The 26,974-nt window shown below is 46.6% G+C and overlaps 1 protein-coding gene across 2 annotated transcripts in view; it reads left to right on the forward strand.

Moving 5' to 3' along the window:
* utrn (utrophin) overlaps positions 1 to 26,974 on the forward strand; it is a 151,195-nt gene that overhangs the window by 81,696 nt on the left and 42,525 nt on the right. For both annotated transcript variants that reach the window (XM_052523864.1, XM_052523865.1), the window contains 26 exons: positions 3,443 to 3,624; positions 5,293 to 5,443; positions 5,684 to 5,803; positions 5,910 to 6,011; positions 6,368 to 6,475; positions 6,961 to 7,140; positions 9,924 to 10,111; positions 10,201 to 10,312; positions 10,461 to 10,548; positions 11,394 to 11,635; positions 11,797 to 11,965; positions 13,074 to 13,261; positions 13,926 to 14,063; positions 14,196 to 14,309; positions 14,413 to 14,568; positions 16,037 to 16,207; positions 16,441 to 16,632; positions 16,757 to 16,891; positions 18,390 to 18,539; positions 20,658 to 20,819; positions 20,990 to 21,121; positions 21,264 to 21,437; positions 21,598 to 21,753; positions 21,939 to 22,109; positions 22,263 to 22,442; positions 23,552 to 23,680. In XM_052523864.1, the coding sequence (XP_052379824.1) occupies positions 3,443 to 3,624; positions 5,293 to 5,443; positions 5,684 to 5,803; positions 5,910 to 6,011; positions 6,368 to 6,475; positions 6,961 to 7,140; positions 9,924 to 10,111; positions 10,201 to 10,312; positions 10,461 to 10,548; positions 11,394 to 11,635; positions 11,797 to 11,965; positions 13,074 to 13,261; positions 13,926 to 14,063; positions 14,196 to 14,309; positions 14,413 to 14,568; positions 16,037 to 16,207; positions 16,441 to 16,632; positions 16,757 to 16,891; positions 18,390 to 18,539; positions 20,658 to 20,819; positions 20,990 to 21,121; positions 21,264 to 21,437; positions 21,598 to 21,753; positions 21,939 to 22,109; positions 22,263 to 22,442; positions 23,552 to 23,680 (3,990 nt within the window). The remainder of the gene's footprint in view (positions 1 to 3,442; positions 3,625 to 5,292; positions 5,444 to 5,683; positions 5,804 to 5,909; positions 6,012 to 6,367; positions 6,476 to 6,960; positions 7,141 to 9,923; positions 10,112 to 10,200; positions 10,313 to 10,460; positions 10,549 to 11,393; positions 11,636 to 11,796; positions 11,966 to 13,073; positions 13,262 to 13,925; positions 14,064 to 14,195; positions 14,310 to 14,412; positions 14,569 to 16,036; positions 16,208 to 16,440; positions 16,633 to 16,756; positions 16,892 to 18,389; positions 18,540 to 20,657; positions 20,820 to 20,989; positions 21,122 to 21,263; positions 21,438 to 21,597; positions 21,754 to 21,938; positions 22,110 to 22,262; positions 22,443 to 23,551; positions 23,681 to 26,974) is intronic.

Below are 26,974 nucleotides of genomic sequence, written 5' to 3' on the forward strand. Positions count from 1 at the left end.
ACCTTATTCAATGTGCAGGGGTACTGGAGTGGTAGTATATACAGGTCAGTGTCAGTACCTTATTCAATGTGCAGGGGTACTGGAGTGGTAGTATATACAGGTCAGTGTCAGTACCTTATTCAATGTGCAGGGGTACTGGAGTGGTAGTATATACAGGTCAGTGTCAGTATCTTATTCAATGTGCAGGGGTACTGGAGTGGTAGTATATACAGGTCAGTGTCAGTACCTTATTCAATGTGCAGGGGTACTGGAGTGGTAGTATATACAGGTCAGTGTTAGTACCTTATTCAATGTGCAGGGGTACTGGAGTGGTAGTATATACAGGTGCAGGGGTACAGTGTGAGGTAGGTTTATACAGGGGTACTGGTAGTGGCAGTATATACAGGTCAGTGTCAGTACCTTATTCAATGTGCAGGGGTACTGGAGTGGTTGTATAATCCATTTCAGGTCAGTGTCAGTACCTTATTCAATGTGCAGGGTACTGGAGTGGTAGTATATACATGTCAGTGTTAGTACCTTATTCAATGTGCAGGGGTACTGGAGTGGTAGTATATACCAGTGTCAGTACCTTATTCAATGTGCAGGGTACTGGAGTGGTAGTATATACAGGTCAGTGTCAGTACCTTATTCAATGTGCAGGGTACTGGAGTGGTAGTATATACAGGTCAGTGTCAGTATCTTATTCAATGTGCAGGGGTACTGGAGTGGTAGTATATACAGGTCAGTGCCAGTACCTTATTCAATGTGCAGGGGTACTGGAGTGGTAGTATATACCGGTCAGTACCTTATTCAATGTGCAGGGGTACTGGAGTGGTAGTATATACCGGTCAGTACCTTATTCAATGTGCAGGGGTACTGGAGTGGTAGTATATACCGGTCAGTACCTTATTCAATGTGCAGGGGTACTGGAGTGGTAGTATATACCGGTCAGTACCTTATTCAATGTGCAGGGGTACTGGAGTGGTTGAGGTAGGTTTATACATAAAAAGTGACTGGTAGTAGGATATACATGTAAATGGGGTAATAGTGACCAGTAGCAGGATAAATATATACACTGAGTGTATAAAACATTATGAACACCTGCTCTTTCCATGACATAAACTGACCAGGTGAATTCAGGTGAAAGATATGATCCCTTATTGATGTCACTTAAATCCATGTCCATCCATTTCAGTCAGTGTAGATGAAGGGGAGGAGACAGGTTAAAGAATGATTTTTAAGCCTTGAGACAAGTGAGACATGGATTGTGTATGTGTGCTCTTCAGAGGGTGAATGGGCAAGACGAGATTTAACAGGGTAGGTGCCAGGCTTGAGTGTGTCAAGAACTGCAATGCTGCTGGGCTTTTCACGCTCAACAGTTTCCCGTGTGTATCAAGAATGGTTCACCACCCAAAGGACATCTAGCCAACTTGACCTAACTGTGGGAAGCATTGAGTCAACATGGGCCAGCATCCCTGTGGAAAGGTTTTGACACCTTGCAGTGTCCATGCCCTGACGAATTGAGGCTGTTCTGAGGACAAAGGGTGTGCAACTCAATATTAGGAAGGTGTTCCTAATGTTTTGTACACTCAGTGTAGATACTAATGATAATTGCAATAAATAATCTATGAACAGCAGCGTAATGGTAGTAATAAATCAAATCAATAATCAATTTACCCACAGCATAGGTGTGAGGGGGCGTGTGGGTGTAAGTGTGTGGTTCAGTAATGAGAGCTTCCTGAGATAGAAGATCAGCGCAGCTCAATGCCTTTTTCACGACTGATGTACGAGGAACATATAAAGTCCTCAGAGATGTTGAAACCGAATGTGCTTACTCATCCCCAGTCAGAAGAGAGAAGAGAAACAGACAGTCATTCTCAAGCCTGTTCATGACTCCCACGAAGAGCTAATGCCTCCTACATTTTTCACTTTTTTCGCTCGTCTGAGTTCTGGCAACTCTTCCAACGCCATCCTAGTTTTGACTATCTTCCCTTTTCATTTCATAATAGGCTCAACTGTCAAGAAGCTAGAACTCATGAACTCATGCTGTTTGTCCTTTACTGCTAGCTTAACTGTTGCTATGGCAACCAGTCAAGTGCAAGGGGCTAAGGTGACCCAAAATGCATTTGGGGAGCAGAGCGCTACTTGCTACACTGTTAGCCTTCGCCCCAGTGGGAAGTGGATGGGAGAAACATGTCCAGATGTGTGTGTGTGTGTGTGTGTGTGTGTGTGTGTGTGTGTGTGTGTGTGTGTGTGTGTGTGTGTGTGTGTGTGTGTGTGTGTGTGTGTGTGTGTGTGTGTGTGTGTGTGTGTGTGTGTGTGTGTGTGTGTGTGTGTGTGTGTGTGTGTGTGTGTGTGTGTGTGTGTGTGTGTGTGTGTGTGTGTGTGTGAGAGAGAGAATGCCAAGTCTTCCTGCCAACTCCAGAAGCCCAGCCAGTGGGTGATTATGGGGTTTTGTTAGGTCCTCTATAGAACACTATGGATCTTCTCAAGGCTGCAGAAAACACTCTACTACTGGAAGACCAGAGCAGAACTACCGTAGTGTTATATTGTACGGCAGAGCAGAACTACCATAGTGTTATATTGTACAGCAGAACTACCATAGTGTTATATTGTACAGCAGAGCAGAACTACCATAGTGTTATATTGTACAGCAGAGCAGAACTACCATAGTGTTATATTGTACGGCAGAGCAGAACTACCGTAGTGTTGTATTGTACAGCAGAGCAGAACTACCATAGTGTTATATTGTACAGCAGAGCAGAACTACCGTAGTGTTATATTGTACAGCAGAGCAGAACTACCATAGTGTTATATTGTACAGCAGAGCAGAACTACCGTAGTGTTATATTGTACAGCAGAGCAGAACTACCGTAGTGTTATATTGTACAGCAGAGCAGAACTACCGTAGTGTTATATTGTACAGCAGAGCAGAACTACCGTAGTGTTATATTGTACAGCAGAGCAGAACTACCGTAGTGTTATATTGTACAGCAGAGCAGAACTACCGTAGTGTTATATTGTACAGCAGAGCAGAACTACCGTTGTGTTATATTGTACAGCAGAGCAGAACTACCATAGTGTTATATTGTACAGCAGAGCACACGCAGTCTCTTTGCCATACTATAGAGAGCTGCTATGCTCACTGACCTGAAGACCATTTTGGGATATAAAAAACATGTCCTTTCACTTTAGAGTCTATGTAGTGCTGTTCAATTACGTGACATATTATTTGACCCAAAAAATTCTGTCTGAGGCACTATAGGCTATGTGTGTGTGAGTAAGACAGAAGCAACACGTGGACCTCTTGTAGAGTTCTTTAGTGACTGGCACACAGATATTACACTCTATGTTTGTCAATGTTTTAGTATTTATGCTTTGGCTGCATACTAGCATTATGATCTAAGTACTTCACGCTCTTGTAATCTTCTCACCCCTGACCTCTCACCTCTGACCCCTGCAGGACTTTATGATGGAGCTGACGGCCCACCAGAGCAGCGTGGGGAACGTGCTGCAGGTGGGCAACCAGCTCATCTCCCAGGGCAACCTGACGGAGGAAGAGGAGGATGAGATCCGGGAACAGATGACTCTGCTCAACTCCCGCTGGGAGAACATCCGCGTGGTCAGCATGGACCGACAGGCCAGGTACTGGATACACACATACTGGAACACACGTATCTATGACCCCCCCCCCCTTTCCTCTCAGACACACATACACACGCATGAACCCCCCTCACACATATGCATACATAGTATTTAGTATTTTATTAGGATCCTCATTAGTTGTTGCCAAGGCAGCAGCTACTCTTCCTGCGGTCCAAACAGAAATTAAACATCACATCATACAAAACATTGTGCTTCATACAAATTTACATTACTCCGTTATTACATTACAATTTTACGTACAAATGTACATTACTCCATTATTACATTACAATATTACATTACTAGGAATAATGTGTGTGTGTCTCTTCACCGTCTGGCTCTATATAGTACTGTGCATTTCTTAGCTTTTGCTCTGAACTTGAGGACTGTGACCCATGGTAGCATGTCTTGTGGGGAATGTATGGGTGTTTGAGCTGTGTTAACTGATTGAAGAGACAGTTTGGCACATTCAATACATCAATACCTCTCACAAAGACCAGTAGTGATGCAGTCAGTCTCTTCTACTTTGAGCCAGGAGAGATTGACATGCATGTTGTTGATGATAGCCCTCCGTGTATTTTTAAGGGCCAGACGTGCAGCTCTGTTTTGGGCCAGCTGTAAGTTGCCTATGTCTTACTCTGCAGCACTGGACCATGTAACTGGGCACTAGTCTAGGTGTGATAAAACTAGGGCCTGTTCAGTCGATTGTGACGTCAAGAAAGCAGCACTTTATCACGGACAGACCTGTCACTAATCTTAGCAACCGTTGAATCAATATGTTTTGACCATGTCAGCTTGCAATCTAGGGTTACACCAAGCAGTTTAGTCTCCTTAACTTGCTCAATCGCCACATTATTCATTACTAGATTTAGATTAGGTTAAGGGTTTAGCAAATTATTTATCCCAAATACAATTCTTTTAGTTTTTCTCTATACCGTATTTAGGACAAGCTTATTACTAGCCCCCCATTCTAAGTGACTGCAGCTCTCTAAGTGTTGCAGTGTTTTCATTTGCTGTGGTAGCTGACGTATATAATGTTGAGTCGTCAGTGCACATAGACACACAGGCTTTATTCAAGGCTTGTTAAAGGTCATTAGTAAAAATAGAAAACAGTAATGGGCTAAGACAGCTGCCTTAAGGTATACCACACTCTACCTGGTTTAGTTTAGAGAGGCTTCCATTAAAGAATAGGTAGCTCTTAATCCACGATATGGCAGAGTTTGTAAAGCCATATCACATTTGTTTTTGATGTCAAAAGTTGTGCTGAAGTCTCACAAAAGAGCTCCCTTAGTCTTGTTATTATCAATTTAATAATGTCCTTGTCCCTGACCAGATTATTTTGAGGCTATGCTTACATGACACACAAACCCATGGTTGGTTGAAGAGTGTGTGCGTGTACCCGTTGTGACTTGTGAGTACAGTATGTGTGCTGCATTGTCATCCCCCCCAGTGTATTATGAGGTCATTAATTATCACATAGTCTATGCTGAAGCAGCTGAATAGACTGCTATCGCGTGCTCTGTTGGTCACACAGTTGGTCTTTCAACATTCACAGCACACTCTCCCCTCACTCTTTCCCTCCCTCTCTCTCTCTCTCTCTCTCTCTCTCTCTCTCTTCCTCCTCTCTTTCTCTTTCTATATTTCTCTCTCTCTGTTCTCTCTCTCTAGGCTCCACGAGGTTCTGATGGACCTTCAGCAGCAGCAGCTGCAGCAGCTCTCTGATTGGCTGACAAAGACGGAGGCGCGAATCAGAAAGATGGAGATAGAGCCAATGGCGGGAGACGTGGAGGGGTACAAGGCCCAGATAGAGCAGCACAAAGTAAGGGAACATTTGATTGACTGGCACAAAGTAAACAAATGGTTTGATTGGGCATCACAAAGTAAAAATATAACTAGACAATCTGATAGGACAGCTGTGTTCACAGTACTCCCAATACGGCAGTTTTTAAGCAATATCACCTTTAAATATGTGACCACCATAAATGGACCCCCATAAAGCTTGATGGTGCCTGTGCTATGATTGCCTGTACTGGGCTGTTAATGGTTTGTGTTGGTCCAGGGGTTGCAGAATGACCTGGAGGCAGAGCAGGTGAAGGTCAACTCTCTGACACACATGGTGGTGGTGGTAGATGAGAACAGTGGAGAGAGCGCCACTGCTGCACTGGAGGACCAACTGCAGGTAAGAATAAAGCTTAAATTAAGTCTTGTTAATTGTTGATTTCAAGTGATTGTATAATGGCTAAATCTCCCTTTCTCCCTGTCTTACCCTCTCTTCCTCCTCTCAGTCTCTGGGAGAGCGCTGGGCGGCAGTGTGTCGGTGGACAGAGGAGAGGTGGCACAAGTTACAGGACATCCTCCTGGTGTGGCAGCAACTGCTGGAGGACCAGGTGAACACGAACACACATACCCACATTTTTATTTTGACTTGAATGCTACTAAATTGAGAATTGTCCACTCATTGAGAATGAGCTCCAATCAGTTCTGATTGGAAGTTCCTTTACTGTGGTTGGAGTACTGGAGAAAGCCTTGTATACACAGACATAGGATTAGAGTCTAGCGAGACTTGAGTTTGACTGTTTGTTATGAGGTTCAGGTAATTCAATAATCTCAAGTAATTGTGTTCCCTAATTCAATTCCCAGCTCTAAAATGAGCTCACACATCAACTAGTTCCATAGCTCCAGAAGTCATCCCTTTGTTTGTGTTATGTCAGAAGGTTAACCTATTCACTCGTTCCTCTTTCAGAGTTTGTTCCAAGCGTGGCTGACAGAGAAAGAGGCAGCCTTAGGTGAGGTTCAGACCAACACCTTCAAGGACCCGGGAGAGATGAATGCTAATGTCCGCAGATTAGCGGTAAGTGGTGTGCCACAAGTTGCTACGACATGCTAATTGCTAGGCTACGTTCATGAATGACGTTAGCATTTACCTGCAAAATCTAATTGCCGTATCCTTTCTAAGAGCTCTGTGATATAAAGAGTGGGCTCGTTTTTGCCGAAGTGCAGGCGGACGAGGAAATTCATATTTGGCTTCATGTTTTATTACCAACTATATTATCAGGAATGTCAAAGGTAATATAAGGCAATCAAAAAGTTCAGCCTGAGATTTAGAGCTTTGGGAAATGTTTTGTTATCATTTATAATACATTTTATAATGTGAATCTCTGGTTGCTGTGGGCTACAGTATAGTCTAGACACACAGAAATGACCGCTGGAAACGATTAGCAACACCCAACATATTTTCTATTCTGTTTATTATTACTTTGCGAACCACATGCTAACTGCAGATGCATTTGAGGTCGGCTTGTAACCTTTGACCCCTGTGGCTTGCCCGTACCCTAGCTCCTGAAGGAGGACATGGAGAAGAAGCGGCGGACGCTTGACCAGCTGAGAGATGCGGGACAGGATGTGAGGTCACTGCTGAGAAGCGCCGAGGCGGGGGCGAGGATCGAAGGAGACACAGAGGAGCTGACCCAGAGATGGGATAACCTGGTCCAGAGACTAGAGGACTGCTCCTACCAGGTTTGTGTGTGAATGTGTTTGTGTGTGTGTGTGTCAGTCCCAATATCATAACACCTCAACAAGACCTGAGCTTGTGGAGACACAGACACAAACCTGTGTGTGTAGGCAGCTCAATTCCTGTCCTCGTATCACTTAATTACCTAATTACCATGGAGCCCAAATGGCATGAAAAACATTCACATGACACATTCAACCATTTCCATCACTATTCACATGGCCCTAACACATCTGGACAAGAGGAACACCTATGTGAGAATACTGTTGATTGACTACAGTTCAACATTCAACACTATTGTTCCCTCCAAGCTCAACACCAAACTCGGAACCCTGGGTCTCGACACCACCCTCTGCAACTGGATCTTGGATCCTGACGGGCAGACCACAGGCTGCAAGGATTGGCAACAACATAATCCAATCTAGAATCAGCTTCCTATTTCGCAACAAAGCCTCCTTCACTCAAACATACCCTCGTAAAACGGACTATCCTACCGATCCTCAACTTCGGCGGTGTCATTTACAAAATAGCTTCCAATAATCTACTCAGCAAACTGGATGCAGTCTATCACAGTGCCATCCGTTTTGTCACCAAAGCCCCTTATACCACCCATCACTGCGACCTGTATTCTCTAGTTGGCTGGCCCTCGTTTCATATTCACCTCCAAACCCACTGGCTCCAGGTCATCTATAAGTCTATGCTGGGTAATGCTCCGCCTTATCTCAGCTCACTGGTCACGATAACAACACCCACGCGCTCCAGCAGGTATATCTGACTGGTCGTCCTCAAAGCCAACACCTCTTTGGCTGCCTTTCCTTCCAGTTCTCTGCTGCCAATGACTGGAACGAATTGCAAAAATCGCTGAAGCTGGAGACTTATATTTCCCTCACTAACTTTAAACATCAGCTATATGAGCAGCTTATCGATCGCTGCAGCTTACATAGCCCATCTGTAAATAGCCCACCCAATCTACCTCCCTCATCCCCATATTGTTTTTTATTTACTTTTCTGCTCTTTTGCACACCAGTATTTCTACTTGCACATCATCATCTGCTCATCTATCACTCCAGTGTTAATTTACTAAACTGTAATTACTTCGCTACTGTGGCCTATTTATTGCCTTACCTCCTCACGCCATTTGTAAACACTGTATATAGACTTAGTTTTTTTCTATTGTGTTATTGAATGTACGCTTGTTTATTCCATGTGTAACTCTGTGTTGTTGTTTGTGTCGCACTGCTTTGCTTTATCTTGGCCAGGTCGCAGTTGTAAATGAGAACTTGTTCTCAACTAGCCTACCTGGTGAAATAAAAATACTAAATAAATAACACCTCCTCACACTGACTCTTAACACAGAGGCCCCTCATGGGTGTGTCCTCAGTCCTCTGCTGTACTCCCTGTTCTCGCTGTTTGCATGACACAAACTCCATCATCAAGTTTGCTTATAGGGAGGAGGGAAGTGAACTGGCATTGTGGTGCCAGGACAACAACCTCTCCCTTAATGTCAGCTAAACTAAAGAGTTGATTGTTGACTTCAGGAAGCAGTGGAGGGAACACAGACCTGATCCACATCAATGGGACTGCAGTAGAGAGTCAGCAGTTATAAGTTCGGCGTTCACATCACCGAGAACTTGACATGGACCAAAAACCCTACAACTCTTGTCAAGAGGGAGTAATAGCGTCTCCAATTCATAAGGTGGATGAAGAAATTCGGCATGCCACCCCGAGTGACTCAAAATACTCCCGCTGCACCAGCGAGAGCGTCCTGACCGGTTGCATTGTGGCCTGGTATTGGAATTGCCACGACTTCAAGGCCCTCCAGGTGAAGACATCCCAGTACATCACTGGGGCCGTGTTCCCACCCATCCAGGACGTACTTGAAACGGTGCCCGAGGAAGTCCAGCAGCATAATCAAGGAACCCACACACCCCAGCCACAAACTGTTCACTCCCTTAGCGCCAGGCAGACGGTATCAGAGCGTGACGTCTGATACCAGCAGGCTCAGAGGTAGTTTCTATCTACAAGCCATCAGACTGCTGAACTGCTGAACTGAACATACTTTTCTGTGACGTTATTGCAGAGCCTCCAGAGGCTTGCGGAGGCCCAATCGAGCTTTGTACCGCATCGCCGTGCAACTCCCAAATTCTGTAACAATCCGAAGGGCTCCATATACAGTAGCTCCGCATTGACATGATTGGTTGACCTCCTTGACAACTTCCTTCACAAGAAGTAGGAATGCCCTGACTTCTGCAGAGGCCATATCTAATAAATGCTGTATGGCCACTGCAGATGTCGGATTGACCATGCAGAGCCTTTTACACTTATGCTAAAACGTTTATTCTATTCTACTGAACCACTTACTTTATTATCATATTCCTATCTTTTATCATTTCTTGTTGCATTTTTGAAAGAAACCTGCAAGTAAGCAATTTCGTTGGATTGTGTATCTTGTACGTACGACTAATAAAACTTGCAACTTGAAACAGAGTCAGCAGGTTGCACAGTTTCTCACTGGTCTGTCCAAAGAGCCATTAGTGGATGGAAACCTCCAAATAAGAGAAGAACAACAGGATTAAAAAGCAGTCAAGCCACTGCACTGTCTTGTGCAGAGGATGTAAATGACTATATACCTGTATACCAGGCTATGGTGGTGTCAGACTGCCTATAGGCATTTACTAGTCACAATACCACAGTGGCCATTTTGATCCAGTTCATTTGTCCTGTTGGGTTCTCTGTTCAGCCCGGTTCCAATCAGTCGCTCACACGCATGTTCTGAACCATTGCCAAGGTGACGGAGGCCGTGACGAAGGCTGCTGGGATGGCTCAGATTGAGGAACACGTTGCAATGGTTGTGATGGAAACTGTTGCTGTGGCGGCAGCACAGCCGGAGAAGGTGCTTGACGACCAAGAGCTGGCCCCTCCCACTCCTCCCAAGAGACGACTGATGGAGACGGATGAGTCGGAACTCAGGGGAGGGTAAGGACTGGAACACACACTCACACACTCACACACTCACATACAGACAACTACATCAGTACAGAACCAAACTCTCTCTGCTCCATCAGGTTGGAGAGTGACTTATCTGACCTCTTGAGATGGCTGAACACATGGAAAGTTTCAGCTCAGACCCTGGCCTCTACTGACCCTGAAAACCCTGACCTTCAGGAAAAACTACAGGTAGGTCCATTAAAAAATACAGCTTCCATGATGCATTTACAGGTAACATTAGGTGCTCTCAATTTGACGTTGGCAAAAGGTTGTACTTTGGGATCAATGGAAAACTTTTTGATGAGTTGATTTCATGTCTGTCTTCCAATCACTGTAGGCTTTGGAGGCGCAGCTGTTGTCGAAGGAGGCTCAGGTTGGTCAGGTGACCCAAGGAGGGCGGCGCCTGATGGAACCCCTGGAGAAAGGTAGGGAATCCCCAGAAAAGCAAAATAAGCAGTACCTTTATTTATTATGTTTGTATTTTGTGTTTAACATTTGTACAGTTACACATTATTTTATGAATAATTTCTGTTGATATGATTGGATATTGGTTCACTCTACTTGACCTTCACCTTAATTTTATAAAGTACATATCTCCTAGGTGAGGTTCGTTTTAAAAGCTTGTTTGTACACATAGATTGAAGTACAATACCAGCATAGCTACTGTCGTATATCAGAGCTGTGTGCTGGAAAACCTTGGTAGAGCATGGGTGGAATAGTCATTGTGGTGCTCATGTGAATTTCCTTTCTTTTTTGGCTTCAGACCAATGCCTATCCTCACTTAAAACAGGTTTTAATGTATTTATTGGCTCTTCCAGAAATATCCTGTTCCTCAGTATTTACTAGTGTTGGTCTCGTAAGATCATTTTTCCACAGCTGTTGTATATTTGGGGGTATTTTTAAACCTGAATTTTACTGGTTGCCAGTAAGCATGACTTGTGTGTTTGCAGGTATTGTCATAAAAACCTGCAGCAGGACTTGAGGCTCCTGGCTTAATTCACAGTGCAGTGAAACGCTCAGGCACTCCTGCTTTATTTGTTTACAGCAGGATAACAGTACGGAAAGATGGAGAAGTATGGGTGTTATAGTGTTGGTGTGGTTTTGTTTAACCTTTCCACCTCTCTCTCCCTTCTCTCCTTTTCTCAATCTCCCCTACATTTTTATTTGCCCCATTCTCCTTGCGTCTATCTCCCCCTTCGCCCCCTCACTCATTTCTATTTATCTCTCTTTCCTTCACTCCTATCCTTCCCTACCTCCTCCCTCTCTGTAGAGGGAGTGAGTGTGGACTCTATCAGGTGTGATATAGATGTGGTGGAGGCTGAATGGGAGGTGTGTGTGAGTGAGCTGAAGGCTCTGTGTGACTGGGTCCAGGCCCAGACCCGGGTCAGGAGCCTCTGCTCTGATTTGGCTGCTGTGGACAAGGTTCTGGGAGAACAGGACCAGTGGCTGAGTGGAACAGACAGTACCAGATCTGATGAGGCTGCCCTAAGAACCCTCAGGACAGAGTGCCAGGTTAGAACCCAACCCTTAGAACCCTCACCCTGACCTCTGGTTTGATTATCGCCATGGAGACGACCCCCACTGAAACTGTTAAACATCACAAATCATATCAACAGATGTGTCGTGAAGTCTGTTTACCCTTTCGTCTTATCTGTTTGTATCTCTGTCTCCAGTCACGGTTGGCCCAGCTGACTGCACTGAGCCCACGATTGGACCAGCTCTCTGCAGAGGTGGAGTCAATAGATGTCCCGCCCACTCTCACAGCCAACATGGCCACTGTCTCTGCCCACCAGGCCTCCACACTGCAGCGGCTACAGACCAGGGAGCAGGAGATCAATGCAGGTATGGGACCACAACATTGCTTTAACATTTGCTCGAAATCAATGCAGGGACTTGACCCGTGCTCTGACAACACTGTATAAACGCTTTAAAAATGCTTGGTCGCCATTGGGTCAAAGCTTTATCAATGCCCAATGAATGGACTTGTGTTCTTTCAGCACTTCATCAGTGGTGGCGGTCCTAAACCTTCCATAGTTTTTACTGAGGCTACAGGATTGATGCCAGATCAATGAACTCTACTGGCTCTTACTGCTGGAGCTGTGATATGACATCAGCTTTATATCCAGCCTTGGTTGGACAGAAGTAATCGATGATGCCCTTATATGACCACTGAATACGCAGGACCGTGTGTGTGTGTGTGTGGGTGGGTGGGTGGGTGGTCTCTGCCAAGCTCCCAAGGACCAGGTTTTGAGTTTTAGGAGTTCTGAAATCAATCAACATTTTTCTCCTGGAATTTATGAGTCCTGCTCGAAAAGAATGTAAAAGTATATTGGAGAGGCCTATTTGTCTTCTGACCTTAAAAGGAGTGTGTGTGTGTGCAACTGCCCTGAGGAAAACCATTTTGTTTCTGCTTCAGAGAGGCAATCTTTCACTGGGCCTCTCTCTCTCTCCGTTTTTCTCCCCTCCCTCTCTCTCTGTCTGCTGTATATAAACACAGGCAGATTATGTGAGAGTACTCATGCCCGTGAGAGCAGTGTGCGTTGTGTTAATTTTTGCCCAACAGGGTCGAATTTAGCACATTCTGTTGAAGTATGTTGATGCATTTTTCTGTTTTCATTGTGTTTACTGTGGCATATTGAAGGTTCAGCGGGTATGAACCCCTGGCGTGCATTAGTTGCGCAGCCTCATTTAGGCTTGCCATGAGACACACACAGCAAACATCTGGAGCCCTGGGCAAATGTGCAGCACACGCTCTATCTCTGACATACAGTGAAATGGAAGGCGCACAAACACACCCACCCACAGAGAGCTCAGTGAGTTCATAACAGCCACAAATTATTACAGCCAGTACCTATGGGAATTCCCAAAACAATACTCTGACCCCTTGTGGCAACTAGATACTATAACCCTTGACTTAACAGTGTCTCCTCTCCCCCTGTCTGTGTTCCAGCGCTGGCCAGCCTCCAGTATGTTGATGATCAGAGGTCCCAGATAATACAGGTGGTTCAGGGTGACCAGATTCCTGTGGTCAGTGTGTCTGGGACTGACCTCGTAGATGGTCTGGAGGCTAGACTGGGCACACTGCGGGAAGCCATCATGGATGTGCCTACAACGGAGGGGGCAGTGGAGCGGGCACAGGTGAGTGGCTTCGGGGCTTTTATTCATCGTTCTCTGTACTGTGTTCCAGTTGTCCGTGTGTTATCGTGTAGCAGTGTATTTGTGGGTTATCTGTTAATGGCTGAGTCCAGACCTATTAGATGTCTGTCTGCTCTGGTTCCAACATACAATGGGCCCATTCTCACACCTATACGTCCCTCTTTAATCTTTCAACCGCAACAGAGGAGAAAGAGGGATGTGTGTGTATGTTTGTGCTTGCAAGGGTGTGTACGTGTTTGTGTGTGCGTGTGTTTGTGCGTGTGTGTGTGTGTGATTGAGAGAGAGTCTGTAGGAATGTGGGTCGGCTGTAGGCCTCGTTATCGTGGTAGATAAAGCATGGTGCCAGGGCAGCCTGGGAACTTTCTGGGCACCCTGCCTGCTGCCTGTGGCTCAGAGCTTCAACCCTCAGACTGCAACCAGTCTACCATGCACGTTCCTACTGCTGCAGGCTGCAGCTGCTGCCTCAAACGCTGTTCCTGCCCCTGAGGTTTAAACACACCCTGCAGACTGACTGTCTCAGATCAGCCTACTCACCTCTATCGCCCCCTAGGCTACCTACCACACCTGACAACTGTCCTATAATTTGTCCCTCAGCTGCAGATTAATGGGTTATGGGTCATGTAGTTTTTTCTCCCTCTCGCCTTAGGCACTGTGTATAGAGATAGAGCAGATGCAGCAGGCCTCGGACCCTGCAGAACTACAAAGATGGAGTCAGCTCTCCTCCAGGGCACGTGAGGAGCTGGGCACGCTGCAGTGCATCCTGGGTAGCCTGAAGGACAATCAGGTAGAAAACTGTACTGTAGAATATCCTTCCTCCATTCTGCTTTAAAATCAATGGAACTTTTATTGGACCCAAGCAATGACAAAATAAGGCAGTGATTGTTGTCAATAACGTTCACGATGATGTTGTTTCCAGGTGCGTGTGGTGGAGGTGGAGCGCTGGCTGGATGGCGTACAGGAACTGATGTCACGGAATGCCAAGGGCCAGGGAGATGCAGAGAGACTACAGGAAGAGCTCAACCAGTGCAAGGTCATAGGTCACACCATTCAAAAACAAACAAAACTTTGAACTGTTAGACTTAAAGTACTGCAATGTTATAACCCATGCCCCTTTCTCCCCATCTCCTTCTTAGGAGTATGTGAGTGAGATGGAGTCAGTGGAGAGTTTAGTGAAGCAGATAGGAGAGAACGTATTAGCGGTGCAGGGGGCTGCAGTACCAGAGTTGGCCCACTGGGGGCAGGCTAAACTGGAGGAGTGCCAGGGGAGGTGGGAGACACTGAGCAAACAGGTGAGGAAGAAGAGGACAGTTCAAACAACACTGGATAGAAAGTATTCAAAACCCTTGACTTTTTGCACGTTTTGTTACAGCCTTATTCTAAAATGTATTAAATGTATTATTATTATTTTTCTTTTGTTATTATGGTGTATTGATGAGAACCCCCCCATTTTTGGGGGGGATTAAGGCTGTAACGTAACAAAATGTGGAAAACTTCAAGGGGTTTGAATACTTTCCGAATGCACTGTAAATAGGTGATACAACCATCCCAGCTCTGCAGATTTTGCTGCAAAGAGACAGTATCATTAGATCACTTGTTTTGGTACTGCCCATATGTTACTTGTTTTGGTCGCCGGTTCAGGAATGGCAAAAAAAATTACAACATTTACTTGGAGCTAACTTTGCAAATAGCATTGCTGTGGGACTTGAAAAAACAGACAAACGAACAATAATATAATAATACTCTTGGCAAAAATGTGTATCCCTAATTTACAATCTGTAGAAACTATGAGAATAGAAATGTTCAGAAAACATCACAGCACAGTGGAAAACAAATGACAGCTAGAAATCAACTGGATGTTCTTCAGAGATAGATGGGAGGGGCTGAGAGTAGCTGAAGGCTGGGACTGGATGGTCTTCAGAGATAGATGGGAGGGGCTGAGAGTAGCTGAAGGCTGGGACTGGATGGTCTTCAGAGATAGATGGGAGGGGCTGAGAGTAGCTGAAGGCTGGGACTGGATGGTCTTCAGAGATAGATGGGAGGGGCTGAGAGTAGCTGAAGGCTGGGACTGGATGGTCTTCAGAGATAGATGGGAGGGGCTGAGTGTAGCTGAAGGCTGGGACTGGATGTTCTTCAGAGATAGATGGGAGGGGCTGAGAGTAGCTGAAGGCTGGGACTGGATGGTCTTCAGAGATAGATGGGAGGGGCTGAGTGTAGCTGAAGGCTGGGACTGGATGGTCTTCAGAGATAGATGGGAGGGGCTGAGAGTAGCTGAAGGCTGGGACTGGATGGTCTTCAGAGATAGATGGGAGGGGCTGAGTGTAGCTGAAGGCGGGGACTAAAAACAAACACAAGATAACTAATGTAGAATATACTGTCTAAAATGTATAGACTGTATAAACTGAAAGTAGAAGCTTAAGTATTGTTTTCCATTAGTTTACTCCAATTAGGGTAGAGGTGGTAGGTTTAGGGGAAAATATATTATATAAAATTATATATATTTACAAAATAATATATGGGGATTGGAAATTATGCAGATAATTACATTGGTAGAAGCCACAATCTGTAATATTAAAGCTGATCTATCCACTAAAATAAATGAAGCCTGCATACTGAACTGCTCATACACTTTTATGTGTATCCTTTTGTTAATGTCAGCGTCTTATTTAAAACCTGACATGTTATTAAGACACTCTGTGTACTTGCTACCCTGTGTAACCTGACAGTGGTCCGTGTTATCTCTGTGTTGTCTCTGGGTAGCTGCTGAGCCACCAGGAGCGTGTGAGTGAGAGCCAGGAGAGGCAGGTGAACCTAAGGAAAGACTTGGCAGAGATGCAGGAATGGATGGCCCAGGTAGACGAGGAGTTCCTCATGAGAGACTTTGAGTACAAGAGTCCTGAGGAGCTGGAGGGGGCACTGGAAGAGATGAAGGTGGGGAACAGAGGACAGAACTTTGACATTAAATAAAAAAAAAAAAAACTGAACTAGGAACTCCTCATTCCTTCTAGAAAGAAAGTCCCACCAACTAAACCAAAAGAATCCCACTTGTATGCTATGTAGCCAGTTATGGCCCCTCTTATGTGAAAATACTATCCTGATAATCTGGCATGTCTCTTTCTTTCCTCTTTGCCTCATCTCCTCCCTTCTCTCCCCTCCCTACTTAGAGGGCTAAAGAGGATGTGTTACAGAAGGAGGTGAGAGTGAAGATATTGAAGGACAACATTAACATGTTGGTGGCTAAGGCTAAGACTACCCCTGGTGGCAGTGGCCAGGACCTGACAGAGGAGCTGGGAGGAGTCCTGGGGAACTATCAGAAACTATGTGACCGCTTCAAGAGCAAGTGTCACACCCTAGAGGTAAAGAGTTTGATAAGACTAGTCCAAACAACTTATGAGGCACTGGTTCTTTGTTGTATTTGTGTTCATATCATACAGTAATGTGGTTGTATATATGTCCGTGTTCATGTGGTCTTCTCTGTAGGAGGTGTGGTCGTGTTGGATGGAGCTGCTGCAGTACCTGGACCTGGAGCAGGGCTGGCTCAACAAGTTGGAGGAGAAGCTTCAGGCTACAGAGAACCTACCTGAGAGCACTGAGGCTGTCAACAAGGTTTTGGAGGTAGATATCTCTATTTAAACATATCCATTCTTCTTTCTTATCCTTTTCATCTCTCATTCTCTCCCCTCCACTTTATTGTATGCTCTCTCCTTTAATCCCTCCACCCCCCATTGTTTTGTGTTCTGTCTGTTTCTCTTACTTTGACGATGTCACCAGTCTGTCCTCTTTGGGCAGACTCCAGCACTCTGTCTGCCTACCTCAGGTACTGTAAGAGTGACACCGACCTACACAGCATTACCAAAAGTATGTGGACACCTTGTCGAACATCTCATAAAAAAATCATGGGCATTAATATGGAGTTGGTCCTCCCCTTTGCTGCTATAACAGCCTCCACTCTTCTAGGAAGGCTTTCCACTAGATGTTGGAACATTGCTGCGGGGACTTGCTTCCATTCAGCCACAAGAGCATTAGTGAGGTCGGGCACTGATGTTGGGCAATTAAGCCTGGCTCGCGGCGGTGTAACAATTCATCCCAAAGGTGTTCGATGGGGTTGAGGTCAGGGCTCTGCAGGCCAGTCAAGTTCTTCCACACCGATCTCAACAAACCATTTCTGTATGGACCAAGCTTTGTGCACGGGGGACATGATGAAACAGGAAAGGGCCTTCCTTAAACTGTTGCCACAAATTTGGAAACACAGAATTGTCTAGAATGTCATTGTATGCTGTAGCGTTAAGATTTCCCTTCACTGGAACTAAGGGGCCTAGCCCGAACCATGAAGAACAGCCCCAGACCATTATTCCTCCACCAAACTTTACAGTTGGCACTATGCATTGGGGCAGGTAGCGTTCTCCTGGCATCTGCCAAACCCAGATTTGTCCATTGGACTGCCAGATGGTGAAGCTGGATTCATCACCCTAGAGAACGCGTTTCCACTGCTCCAGAACCCAATGGCAGTGAGCTTTACACCACCACGCTTGTGTGTGGCTGCTCAGCCATAGAAACCCATTTCATGATGCTCCCGACGAACAGTTATTGCGCTGACATTGCTTCCAGAGGCAGTTTGGAACTCGGTAGTGAGTGTTACAATCCAAAACAGACAATTTTTACATGCTACGCGCTTCAGCGGTCAAGTTCTGTGAGCTTGTGTGGCCTACCACTGTGTGCCTGAGCCGTTGTTGCTCCTTGACGTCCATTTTACAATAACAGCACTTACAGTTACAGCTCTAGCAGGGCAGAAATTTGACGAACTGACTTGGAAAGGTGGCATCCTATGACGGTGCCACGTTGAAAGTCACTGAGCTCTTCAGTAAGGCCATTCTACTGCCAATGTTTGACTATGGAGATTGCATAGCTGTGCCCTCCATTTTCTACACCTGTTATCAATAGGTAATAGCCGAATCCACTCATTTGAAGGGGTGTCAACATACTCTTGTGTATATAATAAACACTGACACGTCACCCTCTCTCTTTCCCTCTTTCCTCCCCTTCGCTCTCTCACCCTGTCACCTTTATTCTTTCTCTCTCCCTCTCTTCTCCCCTCCTCTTTCTCTCTCTCTAGTCGTTGGAATGTGTGTTGCGCCACCCAGGTGACAACAGGACACAGATCAGGGAGTTGGGTCAGACCCTAATAGATGGGGGCATCCTGGACGAACTTATCTCAGAGAAACTAGAGACCTTCAACTCCTGCTACGATCAACTCAGCCACCAGGTGTGTGTGTGTGTGTGTGTGTGTGTGTGTGTGTGTGTGTGTGTGTGTGTGTGTGTGTGTGTGTGTGTGTGTGTGTGTGTGTGTGTGTGTGTGTGTGTGTGTGTGTGTGTGTGTGTGTGTACATAGCCATCAAGTGGCTGTCTTGTCTCTTTCTGCATCTTTGTTTGTGAGAAACGACAGGACAACATCTTGTTTTCTATTTGTGAATTGTGTATATGGTAGTAGATAATAAATCAAATCTAATTGTATTCGTCACATGCTCCATTAACAACAGGCATAGACTAACAGTGAAATGCTTACTTATATACAGTACCAGTCAAAGGTTTGGACACACCTACTCATTCAGGTAGCCTAGTGGTTAGAGCGTTTGGGCCAGTAACCGAAAGGTTGCAAGATCGAATCTCCGAACTGACAAGGTAAAAATCTGTCTTTCTGCCCCTGAACAAGGCAGTTAACCCACTGTTCCTAGGCCGTCACTGTAAATAAGAATTTGTTCTTAACTGACTTGCTTAGTTAAATAAAGGTTAAATAATTACAAATCCAGGTTTTTTCTTTATTTGTACTATTTTCTACATTGTAGAATAATAGTGAAGAAATAAAAACTGTGAAATAACACATAAGGAATCATGTAGTAACCAAAAAAAGTGTTAAACAAATCTAAATATATTTTATATCTGAGATTCTTTGAAGAAACCCCTCTTTGCCTTGATGACAGCTTTGCACACTCTTGGCATTCTCTCAACCAGCTTCATGAGGTAGTCACCAAGGTGTGCCTTGTTAAAAGTTCATTTGTGGAATTTCTTTCCTTAATGCGTTTGAGCCAATCAGTTATGTTGTGACAAGGTAGCGGTGGTATACAGAAGATAGCCCTGTTTGGTAAAATAGCAAGAACAGCTCAAATAAACAAATAAAAACCACAGTCCATCATTACTTTAAGACATGAAGGTCAGTCAATGTGGAAAATTTCAAGAACTTTGAACATTTCTTTAAATGCAGTCACAAAAACCATCAAGCGCTATGATGAAACTGGTTCTCATGAGGACCGCAACAGGAAAGGAAGACCCAGAGTTAGCTCTGCTGCAGAGGATAAGTTCATTAGAATTACCAGCCTCAGAAATTGCATCCAAAATAAATGCTTCAGAGTTCAAGTAACAGACACATCTCAACATCAACTGTTCAGAGGAGACTGCGTGAATCAGGGCTTCATGGTCGAATTTCTGCAAAGAAACACTACTAAAGGAAACCAATAAGAAGAGACTTGCTTGGGCCAAGAAACACAAGCAATGGACATTAGACAGGTGGAAATCAGTTCTTTGGTCTGATGAGTCCAACTTGGAGATTTTTGGTTCCAACTGCCGTGTCTCTGTGAGCCGCAGAGCAGGTGAATGAATGATCTCCGCATATGTGGTTCCCACCGTGAAGCATGGAGGAGGTGTGATGGTCTGGGGGTGCTTTTCTGGTGACACTGTCAGTAATTTATTTCAAATTCAAGGCACACTTCACCAGCATGGCTACCACAGCATTCTGTAGCGACTATCATTTGTTTTTCAATAGGACAATGACCCAACACACCTCCAGGCTGTGTAAGGGCTATTTGAGTGATGGAGTGCTGCATCAGAAGACCTGGCCAACACAATCACCCGACCTCAACCCAATTGAGATGGTTTGGGATGTGTTGGACCGCAGAGTGAAGGAATGGCAGCCAACAAGTGTTCAGAATATGTGGGAACTTCTTCAAGACTGTTAGAAAATCATTCCAGGTGAAGCTGGTTGAGAGAATGCCAAGAATGTACAAAGCTATCATCAAGGCAAAGGGTGGCTACTTTGGCGATTTGTTTAATACTTTTTTGGTTACTACATGATTCCATATGTGTTATTTCATAGTTTTGATGTCTTCAATATTATTCTACAATGCAGAAAATATAAAAAATAAAGAAAAACCCTTGAATGAGTAGGTGTGTCCAAACTTTTGACTGGTACTGTATGTCTTGAACATATCAGAATTATGTCCATTTCTATATTTTCTAGGCTGTAAACAGGCAGATAAGTATATGTTGGGTAATGTACTTGTCTATATATTATGTATATTGACTTAATGTTGATATGACATCCATCTAGGCTGTGAACCGTCAGATCAGTCTAGAGCAGCAACTGGCCACTCTGAAAGAGAATGAGCAGGTTCTCCAGGCTCTGCAGGAGTCACTGACCCAGCTCGACCACACACTCACCTCTTACCTCACCGACCGCATAGATGCCTTCCAGCTACCGCAAGAGGCCCAGGTACACACATACAGACAGATGCACACACACACCACACACACACACAAACTCATCTTCTATCTGACCGACTACATTGACACATCCCACAAACACATGTAGCGAATGCCAACAATTAGTTATTGGATGTCAGCTTAACCCTTGACCTCTAAACCCGTCTCCATCCTTTGCAGACCATCGGGGCAGAGATTGCGGCCCATGAGGTGACAGTGGAGGAATTGAGGAGTAGGAACGTGGGTAATCTGCCTCCTCCCACCCCAGAGGGCAAGGCTGCTCGCAGTGGAACCATGTTGGACCTGCTGCAGGTACTGACCCCTAGTGGACAGGGGGTGAAATTGTTCTCATTAAAGCCTATAGGGATAACATAGGAGTTTATGATTTATTGAAAATGTTGTTGTCTCTGCAATAATTCTGGTTGGTCATTATGCTGTTTTTTCCGTCTTTCAGCGGAAGCTGCGAGAGATCTCCACTAAGTACCAGTTGTTCCAGAAGCCTGCTAACTTTGAGCAGCGCATGCTGGACTGTAAGAGGGTTCTAGATGGAGCCAAGGAAGAGCTGCACATTCTAGACGTTAGGGAGGTGGAACCCCAACAGATCCAGGCCCACCTCATCGGCTGTATGGTGAGACCTAGAAATAAAACACGTTGAGAAGTCTCTTACAGGTGTGCATGTACGCGCACACACACACACACACACACACACACACACACACACACACACACACACACACACACGCACACATTCTCCCTCACACTCCCTGTCTGTCTCCTTAACCCTTCAGAAACTGTATAAGGTTCTGAGTGAGGTGAAGTTAGAGGTGGAGACAGTGATAAAAACAGGAAGACAGATCGTCCAGAAACAACAGACTGACAACCCCAGAGGCATGGATGAACAACTGACAGCACTTAAACTGCTCTACAACCACCTGGGAGCACAGGTAATACACACACACGTGACTATAGTAGTTTAACCTTAGGACATAACAGTCTGGTCTTCTCACTTGGTCAGCTGTGTCATCATGAATAGTTGCGTTCTTAAAATAAACCTATTTTCAAAATGATGAGGATATCGTCATTTTGACCAACCAAACAGCGAGCCCATCGTCTCTTCTTCTCTCTCCAGGTGACAGAGGGGAAGCAGGACCTGGAGAAGGCTCTGTCTTTGTCTCTGAGACTACATAAGGACAGCGCCGCCCTACAGGACTGGCTGACCACCAACCAGACTCTGCTGCAGCAGAAAAAGTCCTCTGGAGACATGCCTGCTGATATAGACGCTGAGATCGCCTGGGCCAATGTGAGTCACGTGTGCGTGAGTTGTGTGCTTGTGTGTTCACCGGGCTTGCTAGAATAGTTTGTTGAAATGTTTATTTGGCTTTTGTGTCTGTAGAGGGTGGGTGTGCAGAGGATTTGTGTAACATTTGTATAACGTGTGTGTGCGCTCCCCCAGGGCATGCTGAAGGAGTCGGAGCATCGTAAGGCAGACCTGGCTGAGCTGATGGAGACCAGCGCTGGGCTGCAGGGGCTGGTGGAGGGGAGTGAGGGCCCTCTGGAAGACAAGCTGTGTGGCCTCAACGAAGGCTGGGGACAGGTGCGCACCTGGACCGAGGACTGGCTGAGCACCGTTCTGGTGGGTTCACGCTTCACTATCATAGGATAACCTATCTATTAATCCTGTCTCTGTCTAAAGTAATGGTTGAGTAAAGTAATGTGTACATGACAGCTAAAACATGTCAGAAGGGACATTTGGAATAATTCCTGCATCTTGCCTCAGCACTCCGTTTCTCTAGAGAGAAATCAAGTAATTCACTAGAGAAACCTGAGAAATCAAGTCAATAACTATGTGGGATGCTGGGCTGATGGGTTGGAGTCTTCATTAAGCACATATTAAACCTAGTTCAATGCAAACACATGGTAATTAACTACAATGATCCTAATCCATTGTGCCATTTTGTTGTGGCATAGAGATGGATCAGAGAGGAAGAGGCGAAGCGAGAGGTTTCACTCTCACCATAATCTGTCCAAAATAAGCCCAATGCGTTTCTATGGGTTTATTTTGGACCTTTGGGAGAAAGACTTCCATTGTTAGAGCATAGACATGAGCATCTCGTCATTATATGCAGATCTCTGGACTGATCCACTTTTCCGTCTGTTACGTCAGGTTAGATACACACAGACCGCATGAGAGAGCAATGTACACAACACAACGATGAGAGGGACAGTTTGTGAAAGTATACATTGTCTACTTTGAAGAACTAGTCCAATGATTTTGTCCGACAGCTCTGCAGCATACTTAGGCAGGTTAGCTAAATAGGATGACTGAGGGCAGTACAGTATGGGGAGAACAGAGTTAACGTTACATGTCCTGGCTGGCTGACTGCTACTGCCTGAGAAGAGATGATTTTAAAGAATAAAAAAATAATAAGGTAATCAAATGAAAACAAAGTAATATACACAGCTGAAATATTTGGTTATTTATAAGTAATTTCCTATTTATCTATTGATGTTTATCCAATCTGGACCTGACTGAGCCAATGGAATATTTTTTTATGTTTTGGCAATTGAATGTTCATTATTTTTAACTTAATACTTCTTGAGCTTTTTAAGGGAAATTCCTATGTCGTCATTTTAAATGATCAAAACCCGAAATCGATTTATTAATAATGGCACCAAAAACGCAAACCAACCTCAAACTCGAATCGCTCAGCACTACCATCTTTCTACCTCTATTCCCTACAGAACCACCAGAACGAGGTGGAGATCTTTGATGAGAACCTGGCCCACATCAGCACCTGGCTGTACCAGACCCAGATCCACCTGGATGAGACGGAGAGACTGCCCACAGTGGAGAGGGAGATAGTAGTTAAGGTGATGGAGACGGCCCACAGTGGAGAGGGAGATAGTAGTTAAGGTGATGGAGACGGCCCACAGTGGAGAGGGAGATAGTAGTTAAGGTGATGGAGACGGCCCACAGTGGAGAGGGAGATAGTAGTTAAGGTGATGGAGACGGCCCACAGTGGAGAGGGAGATAGTAGTTAAGGTGATGGAGACGGCCCACAGTGGAGAGGGAGATAGTAGTTAAGGTAATGGAGACGACCCACAGTGGAGAGGGAGACGGCACACAGTGGAGTTAAGGTGATAGAGACAGAGAGACGGCCCTCAGTGGAGAGAGATGGTACTTAAGGGGATCGAGACAGACGATAGTGGAGAGAGATGTTAGTTAAGGTGATAGAGACAGAGAGACTGCCCACAGTGGAGAGACGGGAGAGGACAGGAAGGGAGACGGTAAGAGAGAGAGAGGAGGGGATGGGAGATGGTAGGAGAGAGAGAGGAGAGGGGAAAGGAGATGGTAGGAGAGAGAGAGGAGAGGGGAAAGGAGATGGTAGGAGAGAGAGAGGAGAGGGGAAAGGAGATGGTAGGAGAGAGAGAGGAGAGGGGAAAGGAGACGGTAGGAGAGAGAGAGGAGAGGGAAAGGAGACGGTAGGAAAGAGAGAGGGAAGGGAGACGGTAGGAGAGAGAGCGGGAAGGGAGATGGTAGGGGAGAGTGAAAAGGAGACGGTAGGAGAGAGAGAGGAGAGGGGAAAGGAGACGATAGGAGAGAGAGCGGGAAGGGAGACTGTAGGAGAGAGGGAAGGGAGACTGTAGGAGAGAGAGCGGGAAGGGAGACGGTAGGAGAGAGAGCGGGAAGGGAGACGGTAGGAGAGAGAGAGGGAAGGGAGACGGTAGGAGAGAGAGCGGGAAGGGAGACGGTAGGAGAGAGAGCGGGAAGGGAGACGGTAGGAGAGAGAGGAGAGGGGAAAGGAGACGGTAGGAGAGAGAGAGGGAAGGGAGACTGTAGGCGAGAGAGCGGGGAAGGAGACGGTAGGAGAGAGAGCGGGAAGGGAGACGGTAGGAGAGGAGGAAAGGAGACAGTAGGAGAGAGAGGAGAGGGGAAAGGAGACGGTAGGAGAGAGAAAGGAGACGGTAGGAGAGAGAGAGGAGAGGGAAAGGAGACGGTAGGAAGGAGACAGTAGGAGAGAGAGAGGAGAGGGGAAAGGAGACGGTAGGAGAGAGAGGGGAAAGGAGACGGTAGGAGAGAGAGAGAGAGGAGGGAAAGGAGACGGTAGGAGAGAGAGGGGAAAGGAGACGGTAGGAGAGAGGAGGGGAAAGGAGACAGTAGGAGAGAGAGGAGAGGGAAAGGAGACGGTAGGAGAGAGGAGCGGGAAGGAAACGGTAGGAGAGAGAGCGGGAAGAGACGGTAGGAGAGAGAGAGGAGAGTGGAAAGGAGACAGTAGGAGAGAGAGAGAGAGGGGAAAGGAAAGAGACGGTAGGAGAGAGAGCGGGAAGGAGACGGTAGGAGAGAGAGCGGGAAGGAGACGGTAGGAGAGAGAGGGGGGAAGGAGACAGTAGGAGAGAGAGAGGAGAGGGGAAAGGAGACGGTAGGAGAGAGAGCGGGAAGGGAGACGGTAGGAGAGAGAGCGGGAAGGGGGAGACGGTAGGAGAGAGAGGAGAGGGGAAAGGAGACGGTAGGAGAGAGAGCGGGAAGGAGACGGTAGGAGAGAGAGAGGAGAGGGGAAAGGAGACGGTAGGAGAGAGGAGAGGGGAAAGGAGACGGTAGGAGAGAGAGGAGAGGGGAAAGGAGACGGTAGGAGAGAGGAGAGGGGAAAGGAGACGGTAGGAGAGAGAGAGGGAAGGGAGACGGTAGGAGAGAGAGAGGATAGGGGAAAGGAAACGGTGGGAGAGAGAGAGGGAAGGGAGACGGTAGGAGAGAGAGAGGATAGGGGAAAGGAAACGGTGGGAGAGAGAGAGGGAAGGGACACGGTAGGAGAGAGAGAGGATAGGGGAAAGGAAACGGTGGGAGAGAGAGAGGGAAGGGAGACGGTAGGAGAGAGAGAGGATAGGGGAAAGGAAACGGTGGGAGAGAGAGAGGGAAGGGACACGGTAGGAGAGAGAGAGGGAAGGAGACTGTAGGAGAGAGAGAGCGGGAAGGGAGACGGTAGGAGAGAGAGCGGGGAGAAGGGAGACGGTAGGAGAGAGAGAGAGGAGGGAAGGGAGACGGTAGGAGAGAGAGGAGAGGGGAAAGGAGACGGTAGGAGAGAGAGAGGGAAGGGAGACTGTAGGCGAGAGAGCGGGAAGGGAGACGGTAGGAGAGAGAGCGGGAAGGGAGACGGTAGGAGAGAGAGAGGAGAGGGGAAAGGAGACGGTAGGAGAGGGGAAAGGAGACAGTAGGAGAGAGAGAGGAGAGGGGAAAGGAGACGGTAGGAGAGAGAGCGGGAAGGGAGACGGTAGGAGAGAGAGAGGAGAGGGGAAAGGAGACGGTAGGAGAGAGAGAGGAGAGGGGAAAGGAGACGGTAGGAGAGAGAGGAGAGGGGAAAGGAGGGAGAAGGAGACAGTAGGAGAGAGGGAGAGGAAAGGAGAGAGAGAGAGGAGAGGAGGAGAGGGGAAAGAGGAAGGGACGGGAGAGAGCGGGAAGGGAGACGGTAGGAGAGAGAGAGAGGGGAAAGGAGACAGTAGGAGAGAGAGAGAGAGAGAGGGGAAAGGAGACGGTAGGAGAGAGAGCGGGAAGGGAGACGGTAGGAGGAGAGAGCGGGAAGGGAGACGGTAGGAGAGAGAGGGGGAAGGAGACAGTAGAAGAGAGAGAGGAGAGGAGAAAGGAGATGGTAGGAGAGAGAGCGGAACGGAGACGGTAGGAGAGAGAGCGGAACGGAGACGGTAGGAGAGAGCGGGGAAGGGAGACGTTAGGAGAGAGAGGAGAGGGGAAAGGAGACGGTAGGAGAGAGAGCGGGAAGGAGACGGTAGGAGAGAGAGAGGAGAGGGGAAAAGGAGACGGTAGGAGAGAGGAGAGGGAAAGGAGACGGTAGGAGAGAGAGAGGGAAGGGAGACGGTAGGAGAGAGAGCGGGAAGGAGACGGTAGGAGAGAGAGCGGGAAGGGAGACGGTAGGAGAGAGAGGGATAGGGGAAAGGAAAAAGGAAACGGGGGAGAGAGAGAGGGAAGGGAGACGGTAGGAGAGAGAGAGGATAGGGAAAGGAAACGGTGGGAGAGAGAGAGGGAAGGGACACGGTAGGAGAGAGAGAGGATAGGGGAAAGGAAACGGTGGGAGAGAGAGAGGGAAGGGAGACGGTAGGAGAGAGAGAGGATAGGGGAAAGGAAACGGTGGGAGAGAGAGAGGAAGGGGGCACGGT

This window comes from Oncorhynchus keta, chromosome 8 (genome assembly GCF_023373465.1).
Source record: "Oncorhynchus keta strain PuntledgeMale-10-30-2019 chromosome 8, Oket_V2, whole genome shotgun sequence".
NCBI classification, from domain to species: domain Eukaryota; kingdom Metazoa; phylum Chordata; class Actinopteri; order Salmoniformes; family Salmonidae; genus Oncorhynchus; species Oncorhynchus keta.